General features: G+C 43.9%; 1 protein-coding gene across 3 annotated transcripts in view; it reads right to left on the bottom strand.

Moving 5' to 3' along the window:
- TADA2A (transcriptional adaptor 2A) overlaps window positions 1-15,823 on the bottom strand; it is a 252,718-nt gene that overhangs the window by 146,423 nt on the left and 90,472 nt on the right. For all 3 annotated transcript variants that reach the window (XM_073575616.1, XM_073575617.1, XM_073575618.1), the window contains one exon: window positions 7,798-7,886. In XM_073575616.1, the coding sequence (XP_073431717.1) occupies window positions 7,798-7,886 (89 nt within the window). The remainder of the gene's footprint in view (window positions 1-7,797; window positions 7,887-15,823) is intronic.

The raw sequence follows: 15,823 nt of genomic DNA, 5'->3' as shown, positions 1-15,823 counted from the left end.
GAAAAATTTTAGAAGGGTCAATGACCGTATATAATGATTTAATGTCCAGAGTTGCTAAAATAAAATTGTCATTCCACTCCAATGGTTCCAGGACATGCAAAGTGTGAGTGGTATCTTTTAAATAAGCTGGCAGCAAGGACATACATTTTTGCAGATGGTTAAGGTACTGTCACACTTAGCGATGTACCAGCGATCCCGACCAGCGATATGACACGGTCAGAATCGCTGGTACATCGCTAAGTGGTCGCTAGTGAGCTGGCACACAGGCAGATCTCACCAGCGACATCGCTGGGGACGGGGGTCGCTACTTACCAGTCACACTAGGCGATCCTGCGTCCTCCCGCCCGGCTCCACGCTTGTCTCTCCACAGGAAGCGCCGCAGGAAGCTGACGACGAGAAACAGTCCAGCCTGTTCTCGCGCGATCAGCGATAACCAGCTGGGGAGCAGGTCGTAGGCAAGTATCAGACACAGCGATATCGCTAGCAATATCGCTATAACGTCACAAGTTATAGCGATATTGCTAGCGATATCGCTTAGTGTGACAGTACCTTTATCCACATATTTAGATAAGTTAGCTGTAAGGCAATTTATGTCTGATATAATAGGCTTGCCTGGTGGATTTACTGCATTTTTATGAACTTTGGGAATGTGATAAAACACTGCTATTGATGGCGTTTTGTTATTAATAAACTGATTCTCTTTTTTTGCTAGAATGCCTAAAGATTTACCTTTAAGGGCTAGAGAATTGAGTTTATTAAGAAATGATTCTGTTGGATCTGCGGGGATTTGTTTATAAGTGACAGGATCACCTAGTAACCTCATGGATTCATTGTGATACATACTGTGATCCATAATTACGATTCCCCCGCCTTTGTCTGCAGGACGAATAATCAAGTTGTTTGCCTGTAGACTAATGATAGAATCTTTTTCACCAGCTGTTAGGTTGTATGTCATATTGCATTTTGCGGTTATTTTTGTTAGCTAGTTACCTTATATCTGTTGATACCAGCGTTCCGAAAGTTTTGAATGAATTGGAATATTCAATTGGGGCAAATTTGAGGCCCTTTTGAATCCTTATTGATAGGTAAACAGGTCCAAAAGACTAACCATGTACGGCCTAGGTTTCATAATAAATCAAATACCAATAAAATAACGAAACCTAGAACACAATTACCTATCAATAAGGATTTTTTTCGCATTCCAAACAAAAAACAAAAAGAGGTAAAAAGAGGTGGGACATTCTCCCAAAAGAAAATAAATAAAGGTACTGACAACCAGCAACTTGCACAAAAAATTTTTAATTTAAGTTCTCATCAACTTACTCCAAATGAGGCATCACTACTTCAAAAGGGCCTCAAATTTGCCCCATCAGCTAATCCTAAACCGTTTAATCTATTTATTAGTATCAAAAAATACCTATGGAATCTTGCTCTTAAAAAGTATTTCCTTAGGGCAGTTTCACACGTCCAGATAATTCCGGTACCGGTAAAACCGGTACCGGAGCTATCCGTGTCCGTGTGCATATGTATGCCATCCGTGTGACATCCGTGTGCTATCCATATGTCCATGTGTACCATCCGTGTGCTGTCCTTGTTCGTGTTTTTGAAAATTTATTTTCAATGTTAACCCTTTGACTTTTAAAAACGCACACGGATCGCACATGGACAGCATCCGTGTGCGGTACGTGTTTACACGGATCCATTGACTTGTATGGGTCCGTGTGATCCGTGCTGTTGCACAAAAACGGACATGTCAGCGTGTTTTGCACACGGACACACGGTCCGTGAAAACACGCTTACGTCTGCATAGACACATTCATTCGAATGTGTCTACGTGTGTCAGTGTCTCCGGTACGTGAGAAAACTGTCACTACACGTACCGGATACACTAACGTGTGAAACTGCCCTTAAGAAGGGTGATAATCCTTCAACAACTACTTATACTATGGGTTCAGAATTCATTCATACCGGCCTTTCTTTACCCTCCTCATTCAATCCTTTGAATGAATATTCCAATTAATTCAAAACTTTCGAAACTCTGGTATCAACAGATATAAGGAAACTAGCTAACAAAAATAACCGCAAAATGCGATATATGACATACAACCTAACAGCTGGTGAAAAAAGATTCTATCATTAGTCTGCAGGGAAACAACAACTTGATTATTCGTCCTGCAGACATAGGTGGGGGAATCGTAATTATGGATCACAGTATGTATCACAATGAATCCATGAGGTAACTAGGCGATCCTGTCACTTATTAACAAATCCCCGCAGATCCAACAGAATCATTTCTTAATAAACTCAATTCTCTAGCCCTTAAAGGTAAATCTTTAGGCATTCTAACAAAAAAAGATCAGTTTATTAATAACAAAACGCCATCAATAGCAGTGTTTTATCACATTCCCAAAGTTCATAAAAATTCTATATTCAGACCCACGGCACCGCGATGGGCACGAGATTCGCGCCTAGTTTCGCAAACATCTATGTAGGCATGTGGGAACATGAACATATTTACAACAATGGCGCCTTACATAAGAATATAAAATTATGGCGCTGTTTCATTGATGATATTTTGTTCATTTGGGATGGCCCATTATCTGACCTTAATTTATTCATTTCTAGATTAATAATCTTTATTTTTATATAGCGCTAACATATTCCGCAGCGCTTTACAGTTTGCACACATTATCATCACTGTCCCCCATGGGGCTCACAATCTAAATTCCCTATCAGTATGTCTTTGGAATGTGGGAGGAAACCGGAGTACCGGGAGGAAACCCACGCAGACACGGGGAGAACATACAAACTCCTTGCAGATGATGTCCTTGGTGGGATTCGAACCCAGGACTCCAACTGAGCCACCGTGCTGCCCCACGATTAAACATCAATGATTTTGGACTGGAGTTTACACCCACGGTTAGTAGATCCAACATAAATTTTCTGGACCTAAGCATTTGTATTGAACAAGGCAAATTAATTACAAAAAGCTGCCACACAGAGGTAGACTCCAATAGTTATATTCATACTAGTAGTTGCCATCTACCCACATGGCTAATTAATATTCCAAAAAGCCAGTAAATGCGAATTAGACGTAATTGTACAAACACTATTGACTATCAAAAGGAAACACAATATTTAACCAATCAATTTGTAGCCAAAGGGTATGATATAGAGCTTCTCAATAGGACCAGGCAGGAGGTACAATCTATGCCAAGATCTTCTCTGATCCACAAACCTCCCACAGTTAATAACCCACCTACTATCCAAGAACAAATTCAAAATTTACCCATTATTACTCAGTTTCATGCAGGTCATAAAGCATTTAACAAAATCATATGTAAACATTGGTCACATTTACAGGGATACAAGTATGTAGGCGACTTGCTTCCCAAAAGACCTCGCTTCGTGTACACTAAAGCGCAAAATTTAGGCCTATTATTGGCGCCCATGACTAAAATGTGCAGTTCTATTAATCATGTCAACCAATTAGCCCGGTCAAGTTCAAACCTACCAGGCTTTCAATCATGTGGGAAGTGTGTTTGTTGCATCAGAACAGTAACGTCTAAACAATTACATAATAATTTCACGGATTCATCTAACAATAATACTTATTATATCAAAGATAGCATTTTGTGTCAAACATCAGGCGTTATTTATATTTTAAAATGTCCCTGTGGTAAGATTTATGTAGGGAGAACTAAGAGACCCCTTCAGGTTAGGATTAAGGAGCATCTAGATATTATTAGAAAAGGCTATAAGGGACATCCATTATCCCGTCACTTTTTGGATACTCATAATTGATCGTGCAAAGGGGTTTCCTTTTTGGACATTCAAATAGTTCAGCCAAATCAAAGAAGGGGTGACTATCTTAAAGCAATGTCCCGGGTAGAATCCAGGTGGATCTACACCCTGGACAGTCTGGCCCCAATGGGCCTGAATCATGAAATTGAGCTGTATGCATTCTAGCCCCTTCCTTTTTTTCTCCCTCCCCCCTTTATATTATTATTATATATCATAATTTTAGACATGTTTTTATACAATCCCCCAAGATGACATAGGATTTTTTCTCTTTTAGTACACTCAAATGGAGATTTATTCATGTATAACTTTTTGTCAATTCTTAATGATCCATATTTTTTATATTTTATAATATATATAAAAAAATTCTTGATACAACAAAAACAGAAATTAAAACATTTTCTCTTATAATAACACCTTAGTATATCTCATTTATTGGAATCAATTTGGTAGGAGGATGTGGTACCAATCATAATCATGCCATTATGCTGAATAAGACCCCAGTATCATGCATTTATTTGGCTACCATGTAAGCCTATGAACCCTTTGAGTATAATGAAACAAACATCTAATGAGGTACCTCATCGGCAGATTTTGGGCTTTGGCACATTTTCATTGTCATTTTTAAACACATTTTTTAATAACACTTTTTTTTATACATTTATGTAAATAAAGGTTATGTTTTATTTTTATTTTCATTTTTATTTTGTTTCACTTTTTAATTCTCATAAGGAATTTTTGGACCAAATAGGGTTAAAATTTAACCCATCTCTGTAGCACATTGGTAATGATAGGGTCCCGCAATCATTTAGTTACATGTAGACACACCAGTACTTTGTACTACATCTAATCAAGTCGCTCAATCAGGCATTTGGGTCAGGTGATCACTTAATTCAGGCTCAGTCTGCTATAAATTGACGGTCCGCACACTAAGAGGCACAACCCTGATGAAGAGAGTAGCTATCTCTCGAAACGCGTCGGTATTGTGCCGCCTTTGAGCCACCGTCTTATCCCCAGTGTGACGTCACGCTAGCCCCGCCCCATCACACGCCGACTCCCTCAGCTTTGCTCTCGGCCGGAGGGCGCGAGCCAGCGGCAGTCTCCAATTCCATACGGAGAAGCAGCAGCCCCCACGCTGAGCACCCAAGCCTGCCTCACTGAGCGCTGGCCCTGCAAGTAAGTGCACCAGAATCAAGCACCCCGTTCCACTAGCAGGCACAAGCTGTCACTAACGCTCATTCACTTTGCAGGACCTGTGCCATCATTTGTTTTGTACAGGATAAATCATTCTGACCTTGCCTGTTGAAACTGGCATGCAGTAAGGTCAGCATTCAGTTATCGTCCCAAACATCTATTTATTCCCCTCTTTTTTGGTATTTCATTTTATTTTTCAACTATATTTTTTTACATCAGAAACAGGCTGCAACATTCCAATCTTAATACCTTGCAATGGCTATATTTACAGCATGTATTTTATATGGTTCTGACATACTCAAGTGAGTAAATTAATCTTAGTTCATTTTTTTTTTCTCTGAAACACATTTCAGGTTCACCCCTATTTAACCCTATATTATCTACTCAGCAGTTTTGGCATCCAAATGAAAGGCAATATACATCAATGACAAGGTGAATAGTCTCAGGATACTGCTATACATCCACCACCACGTGATTTTTTCATACATCAGCAAGTGAGTACTCAGTTATATTATTTTATTCATTTCCCAGTATAGCACGGTGCATTTCTTTTCTTATCAGGTTTTATTTATTTTTTACGCCATTCCTCGTGTGGTACAAGTGATATGGCTACTTTATTCTTCGGGTCGGTGCGATTACCACGATACCAGATTTATATTGGGTTTTTATGTCTGCTGTCACACAATAAAAGACGCTTTTTATTGCAAAAAATCGTTTTTGCATCCCCATATTTAGACAGCTACATTTTTTCCATACTTCAGCTGACAGTGATATATATGACGGCTTGTTTGTTTTTGCGGGAAGAGTTGACGTTTTTATTGGTACCATTTTTGAGCACATGACAGTTTTTGATTGCTTTCTATTCTAAAAAAAATTCCTGAATTGCTGGTTTTTGTTCATTCTACCTTCCAAAAATCGGAATTTTTGGAAGGTAGAATGAACAAAAACCAGCAATTCAGGAATTTTTTTTTTAGTTTTTTTTTATACTGTTCTGCGTGTGGTAAAATTGATAAGGCAGCTCAAAAATAATAATCTTTATTTTTATATAGCGCTAACATTCCGCAGCGCTTTACAGTTTGCACACATTATCATCACTGTCCCCCCCGAAATTCCCTATCAGTGATACCGCTTTTTTTTTTTAATGTCTTTGGAATGTGGGAGGAAACCCACGCAAACACGGGGAGAACATACAAACTCCTTACAGATATTGTCCTTGGTGGGATTCGAACCCAGGAGTACAGCGCTGCAAGGCTGCAGCGCTATCCACTGAGCCACCGTGCTTCCCCAATTCTTCGGGTCAGTATGATTACAGTGATACCGCATTTTTTTTTTTTTAATGTTTTGGCGCTTTTACATAATAAAAACTTATGTATAGAAAAAAGGAGGCATGTCAGCTCCTGCTTTTAGCCGGCACTCACAGGCCACCTTCCCTGAAGGTCATCTTGCGGCTGGGAGGTCTCCTTCGAGACCATCTGCACAACGTGTTCACATCGGGTTGTGCTGATAGAAGCACACAGGGAGCCCCCTCTCTGTGCGATCTCCTCGATATCTCTGTCACTATTGACAGTGGCATCAAAAGGGTTAAATGCCAGAGCTGACACCTGCACCCGATAGCGGCGGCGCTCCGCGTGAGACCCCACGATTGCGGTGCCGTACATGTACTGCGTTTTGTGGGAAGGAGTTAATGTGGATAAACAAAGTGATGCATCTTGGCAATAATAATTAATGTGCAGGCAACATATCTTCTATGGAGAGTAAAATAAAGGAGAGTCACTTGTAGATCACAGACTTAATAACATCATGCAGTGTCAATCAGCTAACTCAGAGGCATGCATGGCCAGGTCTAGGAAGACTTCTGGTGGTCCCAAACTTCTTCCATTTAAGGATTATGAAGGCCACTGTGCTCTTAGGAACCTTGAGTACTGCAGAAATTCTTTTGTTACCTTGGCCAGATCTGTGTCTTGCCACAATTCTGGCTCTGAGCTCTTTGGCCAGTTCCTTTGACCTCATGATTCTCATTTGGTCTGACATGCATTGTGAGCTGTGAGGTGTTATATAAACAGGTGGGTGCCTTTACAAATCAAGTCCTATCAGTTTAATTAAACACAGCTGGACTCAATGAAGGCGTAGAACCATCTCAAGGAGGATCACAAGGAAATGGACAGCATGTGACTTAACTAAGAGTGTCTGAGCAAAGGGTCTGAATACTTATGACCATGTGATATTTCAGGTTTTCTTTTTTAATAAATTTGCAAAAATTTCTACATTTCTGTTTATTTTCAGTCAAGATGGGGTGCAGAGTGTAAATTAATGAGGGAAAAAAAGAACTTTTTTAAATTTACCAAATGGCTGCAATGAAACAGAGTAAAAAAATTAAAGGGGTCTGAATACTTTCCGTACCCACTGTATGTAGTCTTGAGAATGAATGCATGTATAAGGGGGGGGGGGGGTGTCATTATCAACTTTTACAAGAACATAAATGACCTAAAGAAAAAATATGCCTAAACAAGGTTTAATGTAAAACCCTCTCCATCCATCTGGTGAAAGGAAGTTTCAAATGTCCAGAACAGAAAAGACTTTTCTATCACGAAAACTATTAATATTGTGATACAGCCTATATGTTAAAGTAGTAACAGTGGATGGTTTCAAAACAGTTTAGATACTTTTAAAGAAGAAAATAAGAAATACTTATGCAAGTGTCTAGAACTCTAATACCTCATTCCCTTTATTATCTCTCATCCTTTGGATGAATTTGATGGACACATGGCTTTCTTTAACTGTGTAATTATATAAAGCACTCACCTCTATGAAATCTGCCCTAGCTGGCATGTATCCTGCCATATCTCTAGAAAGCAGAGAATCAAAGGATGGTCTTGGGGGGTCCTCAGTAGCTAAAAGAGATAAGTGTCAAATCACAAAAAAATACCTGTCCGAATGTTCACAATTATTCTGTTTTGCTATGAATTTGTGTCCATAATTTAATAACAAATCATTGTTTGCATTTTTTGTTGCAACGATAATTGTATCCTTGGTCTGTAGGGCAAAAATAATGAGTACCATGTCCCTGTGGATTACGGTAACTTAAGGTATGTTTCCATGGTCAGTAAACGCTGCGGGTTGGACGCTGCGTACAGCATGGTGGAGGAGATTTCATGAAATCCCATCTCCACTATGTGTGCACAGACGCCTCCGGCTTCCCTGCGTAACTGGACATGCGTGCACGTCTTTTCACACCACAGCATGTCTATTTATCTTGCGGAGAAGCGCAGTCTCTGCAAGATAAAGTCACCCATACAATGTATAGGATGCGGTGATTCCGCACGGTTTAACGAACACATGCGTAATCACCGGCATTCAAAAGCCGACAACACTTTAGACGGAACGGACATGTGCTGCATCCAAAGAGCTGCCAATTACTGACCATGTAAATATACCCTGACAGCTGCTTATTTAGTACTTCTTTCATTTTCAGTCTAAAATATAAAATGCAATAATTAAGTGTATTTGATTTAATAGGAACAAGTGGCAGTGCAGTCATTAAACTTATTACAGAAAGGCCCATTTACACACAGCAATAATTCACGTGATTTACGCAATTTCAGAGCAACAGTAACTATTAGGCTAAAAATAAAACAAGAAAGCCATTGATAAAATTATATTAACACATTTGTTTTATTGACTAAAAAATGGGAATCTTGGGTTCAAATTAAAACATTAATTTCGCCCTCAAATGCTGCCCTTAATGCTGACACAAGAGCCTGGTATAAAATATTGTGGTCTCTCCTACGACTGTTATAAATGAATGCTCTCATCGCAGAACACCGCAAGTGAGTCTATATATGTTGCCCCATATGCTAATCTATTCCTGGGCTAGTGGGAAGAAACCACCATGGTTACTTACGGTAGCCGTTTTTTCCGGAACCCATGACAGCACACCTGAGAGGGATCCGCCCTGCCAGGACAGGAACCTACTGAGATATAAGGGGCGTCACCTCTCCCCCGCTTCAGTTGGTTACAGAGCATAGAGAGGACTTCCTGGTTAGTTATGATGTTAATCCAACACCACATCACACAAATGCACCCTACTAATCGCGCACACCCATACGGTGAAAAGGGGGGCAATGTACGGGTGCTGTCATGGGTTCCGGAAAAACCGGCTACGGTAAGTAACCATGGTGGTTTTCCCTTCACCCATGACAGCACACCTGAAAGATTTTTGCAGACTTCGAAACACCTTAGGGAGGGACCACCACTTGCAGCACCCTTCTACCAAAGGTTAAGTCAGCAGAGGAGGATAGATATAATCTATAGTGCTTAGAGAAGGTTGAAGGTGAGGCCCAGGTAGCGGCCTTACAGATCTGTTCAATCGATACCTCTGCCTTTTCAGCCCAGGAGGTCGCCACGGCTCTGGTGGAATGAGCCTTGATGCCATCAGGAATCGGAACACCACTAGCTGAGTAGGCTATACTAATGGCCTCCCTAATCCATCTGGCAATAGTCCCTTTTGAAACCCCAGAGCCTTTCCTGGCACCCTGAAAAGCTACATAAAGGGACTGGGACCGCCTCCACTGGCTAGTGACAGATATGTATTCTAATAGGGCTCTCTTAACATCCAAACTATGGAATTTTTCCTCCCCTGAGTTTTTTGGATTATCGCAGAAGGATGGGAGGATAATCTTCTGACCCCGATGGAAATCTGATGCTACCTTAGGCAGATAAGCGGGGTCTGGTCTTAATATCACCCTGTCCTGAAAAACCTGAGTATAGGGTGGATTTACTGAGAAAGCCTGCAAGTCGCTTACTCTACAGGCCGATGTAAGGGCCACCAAAATGATCGTCTTTAGGGTCAGAAATTTTATGGGTAGCTGATGTAAAGGCTCGTATGGTTCTTTTGTAAGGGCCTCTAGAACTAGGTTTAAATCCCACGGGGCTATTCTGGGTATTGGGATAGGCCTAGCCCTATGGCAGGATTTAATGAATCTGGCTACCCATCTATTTGCTGCCAAGTTGCAGTTATATAGCGCGCCTACTGCCGATACTTGGACTTTAAGAGTATTTACCGCTAACCCCAGCTGCAACCCTGATTGTAAAAACTCCAAGATGGCATTAATCGGGGGTTCTTGTTCTAACGGCTTACCTAGGAACTGTAGGAATTTATTCCATGTTCTGCCGTAGATCTTGGTCGTCACCGGTTTCCTACTCTTTAGCAGGGTGTCCACCAACCCGGGGGAGAACCCTCTATCCATTAAAAGCGACCTTTCAAATTCCACGCCGTCAGATGGAATCCTTTGACCTGAGCGTGGAATATTGGGCCTTTAGCTAGTAGGTCCGGGATTTCTGGCAGAACCCATGGATCGGAGAGGGACATCCTTCGCAGCAGAGCAAACCAGGGCCTTTTTGGCCAAAATGGGGCTATTAGAATCACTCTGGCTTGCTCTTTCCTGATCTTCTTGACAACTGTTGGGATCAGAGCCACTGGGGGGGGGATGCATAGGCTAGCCTGAAGTCCCACTGCCCATGGATTTTCCCTTGGGTTTAGTGAGCAAAGCCTCTCTGCCTGTTGTGCTTGTTGGCAAAGAGGTCTATCAGCAGTTTCCCCCAGAGCTGTGTTATCTTTTGAAAAATGGACCGATTTAGAGCCCATTCTCCTTGCCTCAGAGTATTGCGGCTCAGGAAATCGGCCTCTAATGTTTTCTGTCCCTTTTATTTGCAGGGCTGCTAAGGAGTGTAGGTGTTGCTCCGCTCTGCCAAGAATGTCGCCTGCTGCCTTCATTAGGGAGTGTGATCTTGTCCCCCTTGGTGGTTGATGTTTGCCACCGTTACTTTGTTGTCCGACATGATGTGGACATTGCGACCCCTGAGTAGCGGAATGAAGTGGCTTAGGGCTTTGTTCATTGCCCACAGTTCTCTCAGGTTGGAAGATGCCCCCATTTCTTGAGGCGTCCAGGAACCCTGGCCTACATGACCCCTTAGGTGTGCCCCCCACCCCGAGGAGCTTGCGTCTGTTAGTATCACATCTGTCGTCTGTCTGTCCCAAGGCATTCCTGAAGCCAAGTTTGTACTGTCCAGCCACCAGTTGAGAGTGTCTCTGGTCTCTAAGGAAAGCTCCAGCCTTCCTTCTAAACGCCCTCTCAGCGATCTTTGTGCTGATAGTATCTCCCCCTGAAGCTGTCGGGTGTGAAATTGAGCCCACCTGACCGCCGGAATACAGGACTTCAGGGTACCTAGTAGAGACATCGCATTTCTTAATGTCATATGAGGTTGGCTTCGGGCCGCCAAAGTCATGTCCTGTACCTTCTCTATTTTGGTATCCGGAAGCAGACACACCTGCTGTTCTGAATCCAGGATAAATCCCAGGAAGGTCTGTTTTTTTAGGGGCTGTAGTCTTGATTTTTTTAAATTTATTATCCACCCTACTTCCTGTAAGGTGTCGGTCACCCGGCTCAACTGTGCCGTACAGTGGTCCTCTGAGCTGCCCACTATAAGGAAATCGTCCAAGTAGGGTATTAGGACCGTATCGTGAATCCGGATGAAGGCTGTTACCTCCGCTATGACTTTGGTGAAAACCCTCGGGGCTATAGATATGCCAAATGGAAGAGCTCTGAATTGGAAATGCCTGAGTACGCCTTGGATATAAAGAGCCACCCTCAAGTATTTTTGGTAACCTGGATGGATAGGAATGTGATAATATGCATCCTTCAAATCGACTACGGCCATAAAACAATCTTGATGTAGTAGCTTTATGGCCGAAGCCACTGACTCCATCTTGAAGGTCTGATTCCCTATCCACCGATTGAGCCCTCTGAGGTTTATCATTGTCCTGAATGATTGATCTGGTTTCTTTATCAGAAAATGGGGGTAATAGAACCCCCTTCCTTCTTGTGTGTTTGGGACTTCGGAAAGGACCTGCTTGTCTATCAGGCTCAGGATCTCTGTTTCCAAGGCCAACTGTTCTTCGATCAACTTTCTGATAGGGGTAATGACAAACACGGCCTTTGGCTGGTGAACAAAGGGGATTCTCAGGCCTTCTCTTAAGATGCCTAGGATCCTGGTATTGGAAGAGATCCTTTCCCAGGCCTGGGAAAAGAGTGCCAATCTCTCCCCCCCACCGGAATACTGGCGTCATTGTGGAGACTTCTTTGAGGTGGAGGTGCCTCCACCAAACATAAATCCCGATTCCCTTTTCCTTTTGTCTTCCCATCTTCTCCTTTCAGCCGGAGGACTCCCCCTATTGAATCTTCCTCTCCGAAAGGGCTGTCTTCTCTGCTCAGTCGGGAACCTGGGGAAGCCTTTTTTCCTATCGCTTGCCTTTTCCAGGATATCATCTAAGTTCTTTCCGAATAAGAACCGAGCATCACAGGGGAGAGAGCACAGTTCAGCTTTAGACTGCAGGTCACCTGGACAGCCTTTATGCCACAACGCTCGCCTGGCAGCATTTGATAATCCTGCCGCCCTAGCCGTCAACCCCATAGAGTCTGCCGAGGTGTCTGCCAAAAAAGCTGCTGCCCCATGCAAAGAGATACATATCTGTCAATATCTTCTCTCTTGGGACTTTTGATGCTAGTCTCTCTTCTAACTCCTGCAGCCAGATCATCAGGGAGCGTGCCGTGCAGGTGCCTGCTATCGCCGGCTTTAATCCTCCTGCTGTCGCTTCCCATGCATGCTTCAAATATGAATCAGCTTTCTTGTCTAGCGGGTCTCTAAGAACCCCTGTGTCTTCCAGAGGCAGGGCCGATTTTTTTATAAGACCTGGATACTGGTGCATCTATTTTTGGGACCTTGTCCCATATTTCCGCATCTTTGTGCTCAAAGGGGTATCGTCTCTTAGAGGTGGAAGGAAGAGCCCCTGATCTCTCGGGTTTCCTCCACTCTCTCTCAATAAGCGCTTGGATCTTTTCATTCACTGGAAAGGTCCATTTTTTCCTCTCTTGAAGCCCCCCCAAACATAACATCCTCTAGGGATTTAGCCACTTTCTCTTCCTGTAGGCCCATTGTTCTAATGGCCTTTAGGAGAGCATCCGTGTCTTCAACAGGGAAACATGGCTTACCCCCCGTGTCACTGTCTGAGGAGGATGCCTGTTCTGTCTGAGATGAGGCCGACGAGGAGTTTGAGGGAGAACTAGGGGGATTCATTATAGCTTTTCTCCCTTTTTTTAATAGGGTCTTTATTGAACCCTCCATTTCTGACCTAAGGGCCGATATCAGGTTAGCTGCGAAAGTAGGCGCTTCCTCTGCCATGGTCCGCTGAATGCAACTGGCGCAGAGGTCTTTCTGCCAGTCTCTTGCTAGGGGAGTTTTACATATGGCACAGTCCCTATTATTCTTCTTACTTCCCGCTTTTTTGGGTTTTTCCTACGGGGTCAAACATACAACAGAGAATCCCTATTAACATAATGCAGGCATTGACGAAGATCACTCACCACTCGTAATCAAGGGTACCGGACTTGGAGGCTGCGTCGGAGCACGTGACCTGTGCTCTTTGGACCTTGAGGAGTTTCCCGACCTGCGGCTGGGGCGGCTGCTGCCTGAGCGTCTTCCATGTTTGCGGCCGGAGGGTTGAGAGGGAGGCAGAGACAAAGACCTCTCCTGCTCTGACTCCATCTTGCACCTCCTGCCTGCCGCTGCTCCTTGTTTAAATGCGGCCTCCGTCCTGGTGGGTGTCTCCTCCCCTCTGCGACCGCCGGCCGACCGCTTCAGAAAGCCGGCCGGCGTCGCACCCGGCGGCATGACACCGACGCCTTTTGCTGACGTCAGCCGGCGCACCCATAATCCTCTGCACCGTTGACGTCAGCGGCCGGAAGACGCCCGCGTCTCTCACCTGCCAGATGCCTCGGGGATCGAGACTGCGGGTGCGTGCGAGGGAAGGGCGGTGCGGTGGGGGCTTCCAGGAGCCACCGGGATCCCACCTGCGCCCACACGAACCCGGAGCCCAGGGGGGTCATCGGGGACTTTGCCTCCAGCACCCGACGGCTGGCGCTACAGGTAAGACTCCTGTTCTTCCCGTGCCGGGACGGGCCTGGGCTTTCCTTTTTTTTTTTTTTCTTCGCCCATGACAGGCACCGCCGACAGTGGGATTCCTTTCAGGACAGGAACCCAACTGAAGCGGGGGGAGAGGTGCCGCCCCTTATATCTCAGTAGGTTCCTGTCCTGGCGGGGCGGATCCCTCTCTCAGGTGTGCTGTCATGGGTGAAGGGAAAACCCTGGTTTTTGGTGACACTCCCATCCACGGCGGCGACCGGAATGCTCCATGGATTTCTTACATAGATGATATTTTTGTGTTATGGAAGGGTGATGCGACACACTTTAGTGAATTTGTGAGTAGATTTAACACCAACATCCTGGACCTGCACTTCACGCTTGAAACCAGCTCAAATAGACTGCCATTTCTGGATATTCTTATCCATAAAAATGAAAGTTGGGAAATCATGACAGACAAAGAATACACACAGCCACAAACTCACTACTCAGGTGGGAAAGCAATCACCCCATCCCCCTTAAGAGAGGAATAGCAAAGGGCCAGTATATGAGAATTTGTAGCGCTTGTTCTAATGAGAGGGTATTCAAAAGAGCAAGCAAGAGATTTAAAAACTAGATTTTTGGAAAGAGGAAAACCTAAAAACATTGTAGAGAGGGAATACAGAGACACAATTAAAAAAGGACCATACTCAACTTCTTATTCCCATTTCTAAAACACAAGGATTCTATTACTTGTCGATTTAGTCCAGAGGCTGACTATACTCTAAAACAAAGGCATGTTATAGGTGTGGGAGCTGTTTAGCCCTCAACTTAATAACCCCTGGAAAAAGTTATAGGAGCAATGTAAGGGGGAAATTCTTCTCTATTAGATCAATCATTAATTGTCACTCCAAAGACATTATTTACAAAGCCACCAGCCAGTAAAACGAAGACAGAAATCCGGAGGAGGGACGGGGCAGATCTACAAGACATTGCCACTAACAAGGACAAACCAATAGCCAGGCATGTCAACTCTGTACACAAAGGCTGCAGTGCAGCAATTGCATTTATGGGAGTAGATTAAATTGGATTTCTACCAAGGGGAGGGGACTGGGACAGGATACTTCAAAAAGACTACAAGGATTTTCTGTTTTAAAAGTACTTCACCAACAGGATTGAACAAACCACTATCATTCAGCTGTTTTCTCTGAGCGTCGGGAGATATAGGGATACTAAGTAATAGGGCTAAAACATTGGGCACCACTTTGCTTGGTACTATCAAAGTATAGCGGGGGCTTGAGTAATGTATTCTAGTACCTGAAGCTGCATGATTTGCAGCTGTTAGGAAATCTCCGCATGTGTTGAGGCTTGAGCCGTGGAGACTCAAATACTCAAACCCCAGCAATACTCGGATAGCGCAATATCCAAGAACGCTTGCATCACTAGTGCCAGCCCCTGCAGCAAGTAAGGAGTCAGAATAGAATGAGTAAAGGCCTTTACACATAGCGATATCACTAAAGCGTCACCGATTTTATGACGCAGCAGCGATATCGCTAACAATATTGCTATGTGTGATACTTACCTCCAACCGGCTCCCCCGCTGATTATCGCTGATCGCGCAGCTCCATTTCTCGTCGGGCGCTTCCTGCTGGCACCGACGAGTGACGCGTGGACGCGGGCGGGAGGACGTTAGGATCGCCGCGTCTGAAAGGTAAGTAACGACCGCTGCTGCATCGCTACATCGCTGTGAAATCTGCCTGTGTGGCAGCTCACTAGCGACCATTTAGCGATGCACCAGCAATCCTGACCAGGTCGTATCGTGGTCGGGATCGCTGGTGCATCGCTAAATGTAAAGGGGCCTTTAGAGTAGGGG

The sequence above is a fragment of the Dendrobates tinctorius genome, unplaced genomic scaffold (assembly GCF_039654945.1).
Source record: "Dendrobates tinctorius isolate UK_male_01 unplaced genomic scaffold, ASM3965494v1 ptg000045l, whole genome shotgun sequence".
In the NCBI taxonomy this organism is placed as follows: Eukaryota; Metazoa; Chordata; class Amphibia; order Anura; family Dendrobatidae; genus Dendrobates; species Dendrobates tinctorius.
Note: the sequence above shows the minus strand (reverse complement) of the source record. Positions and strands in the feature narration are given on the sequence as shown.